At 41.8% G+C, this 16,730-nt stretch overlaps 1 protein-coding gene across 1 annotated transcript; it reads left to right on the top strand.

The window, feature by feature from the left end:
* The first annotated feature begins 1,879 nt into the window (after positions 1–1,879).
* On the top strand, positions 1,880–15,820 carry LOC110468278 (glycerol-3-phosphate dehydrogenase 1-like protein). The gene is made up of 8 exons (XM_021526030.3): positions 1,880–2,041; positions 5,672–5,849; positions 7,735–7,875; positions 9,078–9,216; positions 10,848–10,960; positions 12,513–12,746; positions 12,898–13,004; positions 14,366–15,820. Exons 1-8 carry the CDS (start codon positions 2,001–2,003, stop codon positions 14,460–14,462), a joined length of 1,050 nt encoding a protein of 349 aa, XP_021381705.1. The 5' UTR covers positions 1,880–2,000; the 3' UTR covers positions 14,463–15,820.
* Positions 15,821–16,730: the final 910 nt, after the last annotated feature.

Raw genomic sequence — 16,730 nt, 5'->3', positions numbered from 1 at the left:
AAACAACAGTCGTCAGCATCCGCCAGTGTGTGCTCTGTGGCTCTGGGGCTCTGAAATCTAACAAAGGACCCATTTCTCAGGGCCTCACACCACACTGCCACTAAGACAGCCTTGACAACCAAACCTGGCATCTAAAACTGCCTGCAGACCACCTGAAACCCTCGGTGGGGAGAGAATGCTTCCCTATCCATCTCCATGGAGCAGTAAGCACACAAATCCAGAGGAGAGTTCAGCAGCAGCACAAATTATGTACTTCCACAGCCAATTAGTGTCACAGATGGATAAGCTAATGTGTGCACTTACAGTCCCAGGCGGTGTCCCCTGCTCTCCACAAGTGCTGCTGGATCCATCTGCCTGCTCGTCCCCTGCCAGTTTATTTGCACCCACCAAATGGTCATTGTAATCATGATGTGGAGGCCACAAAAATTAGTCCAAAGGCCATCAAATTGCTACAGTTTTCCTTTGTAATTAAAAGCTTCCACATTAATTTAGAAAATAATACTACACAGTTTGCAATACTTATGTATTGTATAGAGCCAGGACATATTCTGTGGCATTAGTTGCAGAAGTCTATGCTTCAGTGACTATGTCCTCTTCTTGGGGCCTGGGGACTCACCAGGACAGAAGAGCTTGTAACAAGCAGAGGAACAGGGCAAGAAGGATGATGGCTACTCTTCACCAACATTTTAGATCTTCTTCTCAAGGAGAAGGTGAGTTAAAGGGAGAAGAGAATGAAGGGACACAAACAAATCATGGTGAACAAGCAAATGTTCCTGGAACCAGAGACAGGCTCTTGTGCCTTGGCTGTGCTCAAACTTCGCTTGCAGGTAATGCATATTCTTTCAGAGTCCCCATCAGGCTTCACACATGCCCCAGGTCCCAGCTACCTTTCTTTTCATTAGCCTGTCCTGGTTGTTTTCTCAAAATATTATTTTGCAGGATTTTTATCTAGTCTTTTTTGTTAAGTCCACAGTCATCGCACCAAATAATTGAGCCAATGGAGCTGACAGCAGGCGAGATGAACATATGTGTACCTCCAGAAACACCCACAGGCTCCTCCAGTGCTGGCAGCCAGCCTCCCTCTATGAATCACAGGGTCAGGTGTCCACATCCCACAGAGCCAGGAACCCACTGAGCCAAACTCTGGGGTGAGGGCAGCAGATGTGGTCACTGCTGAGCCTACAGCCCCCCAGCAGAGACAGGAACCCTGACATGGCAGGATGAAGGGAAGCTGGAGTGCAAGAGCAGGAGAGGTGGCAAATGCAGTCCTTTGGCTCAAAAATGAGAGAAGGATGCTTTGAAGAGGAGTCAGGGTGTACTAGATGAGAGGGCTGAGAGGCAAAATATGGTCATTTGTAGGGTGTAATGCATCATTAAACAATGTAGGAGAAAAGGACCAACACTCCTTTTCGTTCTTCCCTGCAGACAACTTATATTTGATGCCCCATATTAAAAGCTGTGATATATTTCAGGGTTTATCAGCTGAATTTGACCCTGCTAATGCACTCATAGCCTTCTCTTGGCGCGTTCCTAATGTGACTGAAGGATTTAAACCATTATCCTTTGTGGGGCAGGGCACGTGGGACCTTGAGTGTCCCGAAGAGCCCAGCTGTCCCTGTGCCACAGACTCCGCCACGTTACCCACCCTACCGAAACCCTCGGGGCTGCCGGTGGCCAGGAGGGTCCCACCCCACGAGAAGCGCAGGGCTTCCCGCTTTGCCCAGGCAGACCCTTATCCCTGTGATTCGGAGAAGGCACCGTTTTCCCCATTCATTCCGCCTCGCAGGGCAGCGCTCGGCGCCGGGACCGGCCGGGGCCGCAGGCGGGGCCGGGGAGGAGCCGGCGCTGCCCCGGGGCCGCCGCCCGCGCAGCCGTCCCCCGAACCGCCGGGGGCCGGGCCGGGGGCGGTGCTGCCGGCCGGGAGCGAGCCTGAGCCGAGCCGAGCCGAGCCGAGCCGAGCCCAGCCCAGCCCAGCCCGCGGGCGGGACGCAGCCCGCAGGATGTCGCCGCTCCGCGTCTGCATCATCGGCTCGGGGAACTGGTGAGTGCCGCAGCGCGGCGGGGCTCTCCCTTTGTCCTCCCTTTTTTTCCTTATGTTTTTCCCTTTTCTTCCTCCTCCCCCCGTTCCTTGCTCGGTTTTTCCTCCCGCAGGCGGGCGGGGGCTTCGCAACAGGTGCGGTACGGGGAGCGGCGGGGCCGGGGCGGGGGGAGTCTCCATGGTCCTGAAGCCGCGACCCCGGCCCCGTCCTGCCGCGGCTCTGCGCTCCTGGGCAGGGACCGTCGGTCCCGAGAGATGCAGCAGTCAGGGACAACTGGAATAGCGTGAGGCTCCCGCATCACCCCAGGTGTGTGAGCCGCTTAAAGGCTGGCGGCAGAATCCAGAGAGGCCCGGAGCTGCAGCTGTCGCTGTGTGTGCCTGCTGCAGGGCCCCGGCACTTCAAATGGAAGCATTCAGCAGTGTGAAGGGTGGTGGTGCTGTTTGTGTTCCTCTGAAGGAACCGGGGCACAGGCTTCATTTAAAGCATGATGTATTGGCACCTTTCACTTCCTTCCTCCTCAGCGTGTCCTTTTGCATCTTGGTGTGGATACAGCATAGTGTTCAGGTCATTTATCTTCATTCTTACAAATACGTTTGCTACTGCTCAGTCCTTTCTAGCCTGGACAAAAGCACAGGTCTCCAGAGCTCCTTGAGTCTGACAGATTCCAGTAAGAACAGTAAATCCATCTCACAGGACTTAGCATCTTACTTTTTTTATGCTTTCTGTACACTGAGCACAAACAAACAGACCAACGTGCGTGTGCATGCATTTGAGATTAGCAAACCTAGCCTCAAGGTAATTCTGGTGATTGTTTTTGTACAAGGAGAGCAAGCTCCTTAAGATTTTAAAAATATCTGACAGCTAGGTGGAAGTAATGGCAGAAAAGTCAATAAGTGAGGGAGTGGTTGCCTGTGAGCTGCTGAGAACATAGCAGAATTAAAGCAAAGCTCTCTGCCTTCCTGTCTTGTAAAAACAGTCCATTGCCTGCAATGCATTCTCTTTGTGCATGACATCTCACTGCCTTTCACATGGAACTGCACAGCCAAGTCTTCTGCATCTCATTGTCACACTTCTGACTTTCTCTAGCCCCATCACTTTTTTCCTCAACTGCTGCTTTCCCATGTTTTTCAGGGAAGGCATCCCTCTCCCTGACACTTTCTCTTCCCTTGCTTGCCTGTGCTGGCAGCTCATTGTCTCTTCCAAGCCCTCAATAGCCATGACTGCATATTTGGAAGACAACTTTTTTACCTTTGGTCAGCCCACAGGCACAAACTTCATCATTCTCTTGCTGCATCCTCAAGCCAGGACCTCCTGCTTTTCCCAGGCTGCATCCCACAAGACATCATTTAAAGTCACTTAGTTGTATTCAGATCTGTACCCGATGAAATTCTGTTTTTCTACATGTACCTACAAAATTGAAGAGAGCTATACTACAGAGATACTGAGACCCCAGCCCATTCAATACCATATACTTACCCATACTGCCTGGGCCCATCTCTTGCTTCCTACCATATACACCAACTCTAAAATCCTCAGGGAGGACATAAACATTGTGCTCCGAGGTATGAATAACATTTATTCATAGCCTTGGTAGCAGAACAGGTTTAGTGCTACAGAGAAATATGTTTACCTTTGGCAAATATTTTTTTCTTATGTTCCTCATAAATATTTGGGTGGCAGTTCAGATCCCTGCTCTTGAAGCTTTCCTGCAGCTAGGAATCGTGGCTGACATGTGACACAGCAATGTTGCAAAAGCTCATGTCAGCTGCAGAAGTTCAGCAGGTCACAGGGACTTGCTAAGTCAACACTGCCAGGAGGCTCATGAGTGATGTGGTTGAGCAAAGCAAGTGCTGCACTGCATTTTGTGGTTGCCAGTAGGTGCAGGAGGGCTTGTGTTTATCTACTGAGAGTTGCAAGTCTCAGTCAGGATTGCAGGGATTAGAGCTGGATTCTGCATCTTTCAACAGAAAATTGTATGTTCTTGGTACTTAGCTAAAAAAGTTATTTGTATGGGTAGGATTGTGTAAGTTCATAATCCAGGTTGTGCTGGACAACCCAGATAATGAATTTGTATCTCAAGTTTATGAAAAAAAACCCAAACCTTTTTCTTGCTAATACATTTTTCTTATGTGGAGCTCAAGCTTTGAATGTGCCCTCTGTTGATAGCAGGGCAAGAGAATCAGAATATAAGCAATTTTATAAATAATATTAATGTATTATGCATGCCTTTCTTTCAAAAAAGCAGAACTGTTACAGAAAAGGTTCACCCTTAAACACTTCCCTAAATCTTGTAAAGAACCAAATAATCCCTTACAAATTTAAACAATCCTCCAAAACAAAAACTACAAACCAACCAAAAAGCCCCAAACTAAAGAACTAAATAAAAAAAGCACTACTAAAAAAAGCAGGATATTGCTTATTATCAACACTGAGCAATGTGAAACCTGATCTCAGCAGGATTTCTTTATTATTAAAGATTAAGACCTTAATTACCTATTAATAAGACCTTATTCATTATTAAGCAATTTAACCTTATGCAAACCTGTTACATGAAAAATATGGGTGAACCAAGGAGGTTCAGTTACAGTGAGGTTTTCCTTTGAATCATTAACAGCATAGACCTACCTGGACTTTGATATTCCTAAGAACTTTATCAGTTCTAGAACACACACCACAGCTAAATCCTATTCATGCTCCTTGTTACACATGGGTCAGAGGAAAAGAATGCTGCAACTGGAGCTTCTCTTTCACTCCTGTTAATAAAGTGGGCAATAATTGAGAGATTAAAGTAGCATTAAAATGTAGAGAAGATAGAGAGGAGTAAAAATAATCACCCCTCTTCCCCAAATAATTTAAAGTTCATTAAACAACACTTCAGATATTTTCTGTGAGGTTTCTAATTCTCCCTTGCCATGTGAGTGTTTGCAAGGCTGCAGTGATAATGGGGGAATAAAATTATTGTCTGACCTGAAATTAAAAATGCTCAGCATGATTCAAGATGAGTAAACTGCATGGTTAAAATATCCTCAGGCTGCAAGTATTACAGGTCCTGTTACAATGATAATTAGAACAATAAGTAAAGAGAAGTCACCAGATTGAAGGGTTGTTGTTTTTTTTTTCCTGAGCATTTAGCTCTTATGTAAAATCCTTATTGTAACTGGTTATAGATAGGAAAGTGGGATGCATCTATTTTACATGAAATGCATGAAGACTGTCACAGCAAGGTTGCTCAGCACTTATTTACCACCTAGATTATTTTACATTTATTGATCTTGACAAAAAACAGAATTATCTGAGAACCATAAAAGATTTTAATCTCAGATAATGTATTCTTAGTGTTATTGATGGTACATCACACACCTATATAACCCTTATAACCTCTATAACCTTTGATACTACTTCAGTTCCATTACTGCAGTTAATATTTTTCCCCTGTTCTACTTCCTCTGTTCTTAAACTTGAGGGGCTCTTGATGCAGGGTAGTGGATAAAGCTTTCTGATAAATGTTGCAAGCACCTAGACAGCTTTATAGCACAGGCTTTTTATGAGTTATGATGTTTAAAGTAACTAGTGTTTCCAATTCACAATAAAAGTACTTTCCCCCTTTTATTTATTTTTATTTTATTTTAAAGGGGATCAGCCATAGCAAGAATAATTGGCAAAAATGTCCAGAAATCAAACAGATTTGATCCCACTGTCAAGATGTGGGTATTTGAAGAGATCATTAATGGAAGAAAACTCTCAGAAATCATCAACCAGGAACATGAAAATGTTAAATATCTGCCTGGGTATAAGATACCCCACAATGTGGTAAGTTGAAAAAAAAAAAATTTAAATCACTGAACTTACTTTTTTTTTTTTTTTCCAATAAGGGAAGCAATGTCTGAAAAAAAGTATTAGGAAAGCAATTCACTGTTTCGTTCTGGTTTGCCACCTAACTAACTCCATTATAACTCCCTGGAATATAATTAAGTTCTGTTATTTCTGCTTGTTTTGTATGTCACATGCAACTTCAAACACCGCCTGTGTCTGTGCTGGTATCACACCATCCTCCTCCCTGGCAGAGAGCAGCACAACTCTAGAAATGGCAGGCAGAGATCTGTCTACACAGAGCTATTTCAAACCCACAGCATCTTCTAGAAAAACAGACAAAGCTACTGTTCTCCTTTCTTCAGGAAAAAAAAAAAAAAAAAAAAAAAAAAAAAAAAAAATCAAAGCAGAGCTGTGGCTTACAAGAAGGTGAATAATGAGCTATCAGCTCACAGGTGATTTCAGGACAGCTGCAGTTAATAAAGCTCTAAATTCCATCAAAAAATATAAGGTATTTATTTTCATGGACATTTAAAATACCAAGTTACACATCTCTACTTAAATTAATTACCTTAAATAATTTACTGCTTCTGTAACAAGTGAGGTGAGGGGGTTTGGCTGTTCAAGATTTTGCCAAGCACTGCTGCTTTGTGAGTAGTGCCACATTTTTGGAACAGTTGCAGTTGTAAAGGGAAATTAAAATGCTGCATGTGGTGGGTCTCCTTGCTTGGGGAGTGGTTATATTTAGTATTCCATTTTGTGCTGTGATTGCATATTTGCACTTTAGTGTTTAAACTTGGCACACAGTTCTCCTGGGTTACAACTGACTTGTCACTGTTATTTTTACAACCCTTTAGCAGATCTTGTCACCATCCCTTGAGGCCAGCCTCACCCTGTTTAGAGCAAAGCCTGAGGCTTCACCAGCAAAAATCAGCTGGTTGCAGTAGAGGGACCCTCAGACCATCTCCAACTGAGTTAAAAAAAAAAAGAAACCCAAACAAGCTGAGCTTTTCCTTGCATTGCTCTGCAGCATTTTGGAGAGACAGGAGCACAGCCCGTGCAGTGCTGCCAGCCTCTGCCCTGCTCCCACTTCCCTTTTCCCAGAGAAGCAGCCTGGCTGGCAGCAGCTCTGGTTTTCTTGCTGGGAGTCCCACTTGCTTAAGGTTGCACACTCCAAGGCTGCATCTAAGAGTGATGTTTGCTTCTACTGTAAATTGCTTCTAGCAGGCTCAAATGCACCTGCTGTTGCCTCTGTAGCCTGGCTTGAGTTGTTGTTCTGAGTAATGCCAGCATGTGGAGGAAGATACAGCTAGGTAGTTTATAAGCACATTGTAGAGATTTTTGTAACTCTTGGGAAAATTACTGTATATTTAAAAAAAAGGCACACACCCAAAGATCATGATAATCTCTGTCTTTTGATACAGTTTATCCCTCAGTAACTCAGCTGGTGACCTATGGAAATGAAAGACTTCCAGAAGAGCCTCTGTCCCAGCCACCCCATTTTTCTCCTGTGCTCCCCAGTGCTACCACTCATTCCAGAAGAATCACAGGGGGTTGGTCAGCCATCTTCAGGAACCAGATCAAGAAGCTGAACTAGCAAAGAGGCTTCCCAGCACACCACAAATTTATGAAGTATATAATCCTTCCCAGATCATCCACACAGACTTAAATTATTTAAAAAATACTAAAAATCCAACAGTTCAGCTGCTTTGGATATTTCAGAAGAGATCTGTAGCTGCTTGTGTGGAGAGCTGGCACCTATGCCACAGGGCCTGTTAAAATTAAGAACATTTGCACTCATTTGCCACAGCTTTGGTGTGATGGTGTCTTGCAAGGACTGAGGATTCTTACCTGGGGCTCATTTTGTTTGTCACTCTTGTCCCAGGTGGCTGTACCAGACGTGGCTGAAGCAGCAAATGGGGCAGATGTTTTAGTGTTTGTTCTGCCACATCAATTTATTGGACGAGTCTGTGGGCAGATTGCAGGACAGATAAAACCTGGGACATTTGGGATTTCCCTGATCAAGGTAAGCTGTTGTCTCCACAATACCCAGTCAATATGGAGTAAATAAACAGCTCCAACTTAAGGGCAGGAGCTGCAGCCCTCAGCTGCATGCTCTGCATAAACATGAACATTTCTTCCTGCAAGAGTTAAATCTTGCCCAGCTCTGCCAGCCCTTCTGCTACTCTCATGGCTGTGGAGAGGGAAGGATGGGGCAGCCTATCCAAGCTAAGAGTATCTGGTTTTGCCAGTCCTGTTTAGCCTGGATCAGCTCCCACTTGGACCAGCATGGAGGTGAAAATGGGCAGAGGAAGGGATGCATAAAGCTGACACTGCTGCCAGAAAAAATACTCTGAGACTACAGCCTCAGTTAACTCCTGAGAACCCTGAGTCAAAGTGCCTCTTCCAAGTACATGATAAAGCTGTTCTTGGCAGCATTAAAATGGCATAATAACATGAATGATTTTGAAAAACTGAAGCAATTTCAATCTGGCATGAACAGAGGCATCTCTTTTTAAGGCTAGAGAGGTACCAGATTATCGTAATCTTTAAAGGGGTTAATATTTTAAGAGAATGTCAAATTAAAAGCCAGAGGCAAAGCATAGGAATGTAGCCTTACCACTTCTTTGTTTGATTGCATTATAGGAAATATCCCATTTAAAATTGCAATGAAAGAAATGTAATTCAAGTTGTTGAACTTCAATACAAGCTCTTCCACTCTATAGAAATTACTTCATAAGCAGCAGTAAGGAGAAGAGAGGAAGGTGGGAGAGGAAGGAAATTTCTGCAAATTTAGTTTAAAAAACCTAAGACAGTTCAGTATACTCCTTAACACCCAAAAAGCACTCTGATTTATACTTAGATCTTGCAAAAAAAAAAAAAAAATTCTTATAGACTTAGTTTTAAATGTCTTTTTCTGTACTACAGAAATTTAACCAAAAGGAAAAATACAACATCAAAGAAAGCAAGACTCAGGACAGGAGCACTTCATGTGAGGCCTCTTGACCTTGACTGTCACCCCTTCTCCCTGAGCTTGCCTTGAATTTGCAGTTACCAAAGTACAAATCCAGAGCATTTTTATTAATGGCTAACACTAGTGATTATAAGACCCTTTTTTAAAATTAAAACCAGAGAGCTGCAGGCAATAGAACACCTTCTGCTTTACCAGTGCTTTGCTGCTGTAATTTTCCTGGCATAATACCCTGGTTTTAACTATCTTCCTTTCAGGGGATTGATGAGGGTCCTCATGGCCTGAAGCTCATCTCTGACCTCATTCGAGAGCAGCTGAAAATAGAGATCAGTGTGCTGATGGGGGCCAACATAGCCAAAGAAGTGGCTGATGAGAAGTTCTGTGAAACCACTATTGGTAACTATTGCAAAGAGCTAATTAGAGCTAGGGTTTAAAGTCACCTGTGGCAGGATAATCTCTGGAAGAAGCAGAGGGATGTGACTGCTCTCCAGAAGGTCCTCAAGTGGAGCAGTGCCTGCTGAGCTCCTTTAGGGAGCCAGGATTATTTCCAGAGAATTTGGTCCTGAATCAGATTCAATCTGACAGTGGGTTTCAGTGCTGAGAGTTAATTTAATCCATTGAAAATATCACAGCTTAATCCTGTTTCCGTAGGAGTTGGCAAGAGCCACCTTGTGTGTTTGTAGGGCTCAACAATGAGTGTATCAGTGTATCAACAGCTGATACAGAATACAGTCTAGACAAAGTGTAATCAGAAGCTTCTATGTGCTCATACTCCCAGAGGGGTATTTCTTCATCTTAAAATTTCTTTGTTTGGAAAAGAAAACCCAGTAACATTCTGTTCCTCTCTGCCATTTGGACTGCTTGCCAAGACACAGCTTCAGATCCTCCCAGACTGGGTCTGACCTGATTTGGAAAGTTCATCCAGTAGTTTTTAAAACTCAGAGATTTTTAAAATCAGTCAAAATTAAAGTTACATCCTTCCACAGCTAGGAAAGGCAAAAGAAAAATGAATTGTGTTGCAATAATGTTTATTTGCCTTGCAAATATTACAGTAATGGTACAGCTGTACCAGCTGGGCATTTGTTACTGAAAAAGCAGCTAGGCAGAGATAGGACTAGACATGATTAGGAGAGTTGAGCTATATTAATTCTCTTGGGGGGAATTTAACTTCTCCTGGCCTGGTTTGAAGCCATGATGTGATGATGACTGTGCAAAGAGCTTTGCCCCTTATTTTTGTCCCCATAGAAATCCACACAGTCCAGAAACAGCTGCCTCAAAGAGAACTGGTACTGTGAAGAACAAGAAGAAAACCTCAAGTTTCTCATGAGGTGGTGGGAAACCTCCCTGGTACCAGAGTGTGGTGCCCCAGGCTAGTAAACCTCACAGCTGAGCTCACCCTGAAGGAAACCAAGCTACCTGTACAAAACTCAAGTGCAACTCTATTCAAAGGTCTTTGCCCAGCTGGCCATGGGCTCTCTAGGTCAAGGCAAACCTCAGTTTCTTTAGCACTAAGGGCTCTCCTTGGCTGAACACTGTAACATGATACATGACCTCTGTAGAATTGGTAGGAAAAAGGTTTGGCAGTACCAACCTTCAATTTCATCATCTGTGCATCCCCCTGTAACTGGGCAATAGTAATTTGTGCCCTGTGATAGTATTTAGCAGTGACCCAGGTTTACATTTTCAAAGCAGAAATTATACCATTGTCCTGCAGGAAACAGTTTGTAAATGATGTCTTTTGTAAGGTCTGTGGTTGTACAAGCTTTCTCAGGCAGAAAGATTCATTAGGGGGTATCTACTTTTAAGCTCTTTAAAGTGCCATTAAGCATTATTGATCAATGCCCTGGAGCTCCCTAAACTTAACACTGGTATACAGCAGCAGAAACTGCTGTTGCAAAGATCTCTGGTTTAGCAACACCTTGGGACTGGGATCACAAAAGCTGAAGTTGTCCCTAGAACCTTATTTCAGGTGAATTGTGTGCACTCTGAAACATTGTAAAAGCCTCTTTCATCCTTCTTTCCCACAGGATGCAAAAATGAAACTCAAGGAGAAATCTTTAAGGAATTAATGCAGACCCCCAATTTCAGGATTACTGTGGTGCTTGACTCTGATACAGTGGAGCTTTGTGGAGCCTTAAAAGTGAGTGTTTTCAAGCCAATATGTTAAATTAGGGCCAAATTCTAACATCACCTGAGTATTCTGTAAGCCATGGGGTTTGAGTCCTGTCACCATGTGAGTGAATGAGAGCAGACACGATGCATCATTCATGAGCCAGCTTTCCAACCTGGAAAATAAACCTGAGAAATAAATTCCCCCCAAAAGGGGAAATTTATTTAAAATGCAGCTGCAGGCAAAACATTTAAAAATACTCATATTTTTATCTTTATTTTACCAGAGGCACATTATTTTTGAGAGCATAGTTTAGTCTACTGTGTTTTCTCTTCTGTGTGTTGTGAGCACACAGACAATGACTCTCACTACATAGAGTAGATCCACTAATAATTATGTCCAATTTAAATACTAACCTGCAAGAAAATTCACATCAGAAGTGATGCTCTGTGTTGGCAGCACGTCTGTGTGCCATTCAGCAATGTCCACATGGAGATCTCTGGTGGGATCAGAAATGAGACCAGAGTCACGAAATTTCCAATGAGGAAACAATAGTGTGAGATTCAGAGTTTGCTTTTATATGAATTGACAGTGACTTCAGCATGTGATCCTTTTTACTTCTTTACACATTTAGTCATACTTCAATAATTCACCTTTCCATGGAGGAGGTGGATGACTGATAAGGAAAGAATTGGTTCTGTTTAACTTCACATACAAAAATAAAATTTTTTGACATACAAAACCAAACACTACAGATTTAGCTTTTGGCCACAGAGCAGAACTGGGGGCAGGAACATATGGGAGAAGTTTTTACTATTTTATGATAAATCATTGCATTTCTTGAAATCATCGTTTTGGTTTTGCCTCTGCTAAAAAAAAATTGAAAAATTAAATGTGTACTGGGGTACATACATGTCTAGAGCAAACATGGCAATGGTAGCACTAAGTGGCATATTACTCATATACACTGAACTACATTTTTTTAGGGACTTCTTTAGGAGCTGGGAATTAGAAAGTGGGAAGGGAAGCATGCTGAACAATGGTGAGGACTTGTGAAGATTTTTAGGATCCTGAAAGATTTGTTTAGAGCTGTAGACAAGGGCAGTTCTACTGATATTTAAACATAAGCCCAAAATTTGATCTACTGCAGCATCTTCATAGAGTCTATGCCTGTTCAAATCAGAGACCCACAAAGAAAACCTAGAAAGGTATGACTGTGTGGGATATTTTACATAGTTAAACAGAAAGGTCAGCGAGATCCAACTTGGAACTAGTGGAAAAACAAAACACTAATTGCATACATGATATGTGATTGCAGTATTAGTGTATAAAACACTACTTTGGTTTTTGCACTTGGGAATAACAGCAGATACTTAATAAAAATCTTCTAAAAGCCCAGAAACTTTTGCTCAACATTATCTGTCTCTTCACAAGATAAACTCATGACTATTGGAAATTGACCCTTGTTCTGATGAAGACAGGATTGTTGGGTTTCCTTGGAGCTCAGTGCATGCTGATAAGCTGCACACCTTGGCTGATTGTTTCCTTGCCTCCCCTGTGTTTTGCACTGGCCCATTTTTAGAACATCGTGGCGGTGGGCGCGGGGTTCTGCGATGGACTGAGTTTCGGCGACAACACCAAGGCAGCAGTGATACGCCTGGGCCTCATGGAGATGGTGGCCTTTGCCAAGATGTTCTGCAAGGGACCAGTGTCAATAGCCACCTTTTTGGAAAGCTGTGGGGTCGCTGATCTCATCACCACCTGCTACGGCGGACGCAACAGAAAAGTAGCGGAAGCCTTTGCTCGCACAGGAAAAGTAAGGAAGATTTTGAAATACTTTATGCTAACACTTGAAGAAGTCCTTCTGTGTTTTACAAAGGCATCATTAATTGTTTACCTTCTTGATAACTGCTGGTATCACAGCAGTATCCCCCTCTGACCCAAGTAATCAGTCTTCTCTCTTCTAGTCCATTGAAGAGCTGGAAAAGGAGATGCTGAATGGACAAAAGCTGCAAGGTCCTCAGACCTCTGCCGAAGTCTACAAAATTCTGAAACAGAAAGATATGCTCCATAAGTAAGTGTTTTGACTTTAAAAAACCCAACAAAAGCAACAACAAATTATGAGTGATTCATAATCTCCTTAACTGTACTTGTGTTTAATTATCTTGCTCATTTCTGCAACAACAGCTTTCTACACCTTGGGCCCCTGCTAGAGCCTGGTTTGACTCCTCATTGCCAGGGTCAGTTGAGAGTGGGTTCAGGGGATACTGTTAGTGTCTAACAGAGTAATGTGAGATCACATATTGGAACAGCAGGGAAAACAATCACAGAATATTCTGAGTTGGAAGGGACCCACAGAGATCATCACCAAATCTTAAGTGAATGGCCCATACACAGGAAACAAAATAAATTATAATGTAAAGAAGCCTCCCAGACATCCCCATCCCCCAAATAAGATTTAAGACTGTACACAGAATCATCTTGCAGACATGATTCATGGGGCAAAGGGTTTCTTGTTCTCAGTATACCAGCAGTGCAGCTTTCAGCAGTCCTGCTCTCAGTGCAAACCTGAATTTGGTTATCTCAGTACATATTTCAGGATCATATTCCTAATCAAAGATTCTTACATGCACCGAACAGGTAATGTGTGCTGATATCAATGCTTTAGTGCCACAAAAATAAAATGGTAAAGGTAAAAAGTACCTCTAATTGCTTAGGATGGTGTAGGATTATAAATAATTTGAAACCTTTACATCAATTTGCACAACAGAAAAGCTAGGCTTCCCTCCATCCCATTTCCTCTCATACATCAGCAGTACTGAGAAGTCAAACACTGCTAAATGAATCCTTAAAAACTTATTAGAATTGGAACAGATACAGAAGATTCAAGTGGCATTATCTTTCAAAAATGAGAGAGAAAAGGAAAGCTTCAAATCACAACTTGATCTAATAATTATCCTATAATTGCCCTTTGTTACATGCTCAGCTACGAATCATTCAGTGGACTCATTTTTTACCACATAATGACTGAGACAGCTGTAAAAGGAAAAGAATCCTTTAAGCCAAGAAAAGAAAATCATTAGACATTTTCATTCTCTTTAGTCCTTCGGATATCAGTAATGACTGCAAATAATGTATCCATTTTGCACACAGCAGGAAAAGAGGACATGCAATTCAAATTTTTTTTTAAATAAAAAATACTGGATAGGTATTTTGCTTCCAAACCAGCTTTTCTCTGCTGTCGCTCCCATGATTTGCTCCTCTCCTTCGCCCATTAGTCTTCCAGTAAAGGCAGCCCCAAGTTAAAATTATATTGTAAAGAGAGACAAAATTTTTCTACTTTCAACAGAACAAAAAAATTCCTTCCATTAAAATAGAATAAAAATATTCATATAAATTTTAAAAATTATTTTAATTCCTATGTGCTTCTTTCAGGTTTCCATTATTTACAACCATCTACAAGATTTGCTATGAGGGTCGATCAATCCAAGATTTCATCACGTGCCTGCAGAACCACCCAGAGCACAAGTAGAGATCCCTTCTCCTCACCTGGCTGAATTCTCACCTTCCTGGGACTTCTGTCCACTCCACAGCAATTGAAGTAGAGAAACAGGTTGTGTAACACTTGCTGTAAAAGCAGCAAAGAATGTATTTAATTCCCCTTGTCCTAGGGGTAAAAAAAAATCTGCCTTTAATTTCAACATTTTTATATCCAAGAAATAGGAAACAAACGTAAAACTTAATATTATTTGAGTTAGTAATGTGGGTATTTCCCTATAATTATTTTCTTGTTAACTGAAAACAGTTCCCCTTGTAATTTCTACAACAGAGCTAAATAGCTCACATAAAACTCAATGTTTTGCCTGCAGTTACTTCTAGAATGGCACAACATGTAGAAAAATCAAAGCACTCATTCAAACAGATAAATCATAGTTAAAAAAAAATAAAGAAATCCAGGAGCAGTTAGATGCAATCACATGGACAAATGCTGGATTTCCATAATTCCCGTCAAAGACAAATAACATTTTGTATTCTGGGACATTTAGGCCTTCCTTGATTTAGTTTCCCAGTAGAAGCTCCTTTGGAAAAACAGGTACTATTACTGTGCTCAGACACACATGAATGTTCATCAGATGTATAAATACAACAGTTTAAGGGGTGGGGGAAAAGAAGAAGGTGTTTGGGATGGGTGTATTGTTTGTTTCAAATCTGGAACACTAGGAATCTTCAGTAGTAATCCGACCTTGATTGAATTTACTGTATTCCTTTAAAACACAGAAAAAAAAAAAAACCATCTGGAATAACCAAAGACAATTTTGTTAGTATCAGATTTTCTCAGCAAGTTCTCATCATTAATTTGAACCAGATGAAGTGAGAAGTGGAGGGTGACAGGGAGGTGTACCCAGGGCTCAGCTTGCAGCTTGTGCACTTGCTGGTATTTTGAGGGGGCAACCAGTAACAGTGACAAACTCCCTGTGATACTTGACTTTTTGTACCTGTATGGAAGTGACCGCTACAGACGCACAGAACTCCTGTGAACTGGCATTTCACACCAGGCTGCATTCCAGGAACCTCCACTGCTCTGACCAGTGCAGCTCCCTGCACATTTCCAGACTGCAGTTGTGTCCTGATCCTGCTCAAGCAGCACATCTTACACTCCAGGAGAGAGATCTCCCATCTGCTTCTGAATTTTAAACACAAACTGGGTTCACAGACCAGGGGTTTTTATTGTGGTACCAGTGGCATGAATTTTAGAAACATTGAAGTTTTTAAACCTTATAGTTGTACTTGGGTAACTTTACATACCTGATGTTTTTCAGAGTTAAAAACATCTACAAAATGACCAGTGGCACATTTTATAAGCTTTAATCCCCTTTTGAAATACTCCTATTTTGAGAGAAGGCAAAAAAAAAAAAAAGAAGGAAGAGCAACCTACTTTTGCTGTGCTTTATCAGATTTTCTGAAATTGCAGAGAAGGCAAATTTTTTTAAATCTGTATACTCGCTGTCATATTGCTTAGAGAAAAAAATGAGCTAATTCTAAAATAATTTTGACTAATTTTAGAGGAATTATAGGTCTTTCCCATTTACCAGAGTAATATATATATATATAAAATAATGTATTGCAATCACAAATATATTGTAAAAATCTCAGTCTCACAGCTGGCAAAGCTAGCTCAGGTACCAAAACCAGTGGCTGCAGCATCCCTGATCCTCCTGAACAGCAGCAAGGGTAGCTCAGCTCCTCCTGCTCAGAGTCCAGTCACAGCTAACAGCTTGGGGCTTTGCAGAGCAACACCAACATTCCTGCCCCTGAAATGGCAACCATGTGACCAAATCCTTCACACAAAGCAGGGAATTTATGATCTTCAATTTGAAGTGGAAAAATACTTACACATCGCACAGTTTTGAAGTATCAAATAAATGAGGATGGGATAGAGAATTCAGGAACCTCCTTCCTTTACCATCAGGCTGAATTACTGATAAGTCATGTATGAGCTAATAATAACAGAATATTTTACATTCAAAGTGTATCAAATAACAATTTAATAAAGTGATCAATATGCAGACTTGATGGAATTTCATTTTTCAACATTCTCACAAAATAAATGACTGTTGTAATAGTGGTCCTTTATTGCTCTTAGTCTTGCAGTTAATCATCATCAGCTCTCAAAGAAAAGGACACGAATTAATATTTAACAGATATTTTATTGAAGAACAGTTTTTTATTCTGCTGCATGTCATACCTTTTTTAAACAGTAAAATAAGGAAATATTTACTCCATAAATAACACAAGTTAG

This window comes from Lonchura striata, chromosome 7, assembly GCF_050655825.1.
Source record: "Lonchura striata isolate lonStrDom1 chromosome 7, ASM5065582v1, whole genome shotgun sequence".
Taxonomy (NCBI): Eukaryota; Metazoa; Chordata; class Aves; order Passeriformes; family Estrildidae; genus Lonchura; species Lonchura striata.
Note: the sequence above shows the minus strand (reverse complement) of the source record. Positions and strands in the feature narration are given on the sequence as shown.

What these genes read in the sequence shown, in the direction of transcription:
- LOC110468278 (XM_021526030.3), top strand. Translation starts at nt 2,001, where the DNA reads ATGTCGCCGCTCCGCGTCTGCATCATCGGCTCGGGGAACTG. An exon ending in ATCATCGGCTCGGGGAACTG is followed by an intron (nt 2,042 to 5,671) that starts GTGAGTGCCGCA and finishes TTTATTTTAAAG; the next exon opens with GGGATCAGCCATAGCAAGAA. An exon ending in TTGGGATTTCCCTGATCAAG is followed by an intron (nt 7,876 to 9,077) that starts GTAAGCTGTTGT and finishes TCTTCCTTTCAG; the next exon opens with GGGATTGATGAGGGTCCTCA.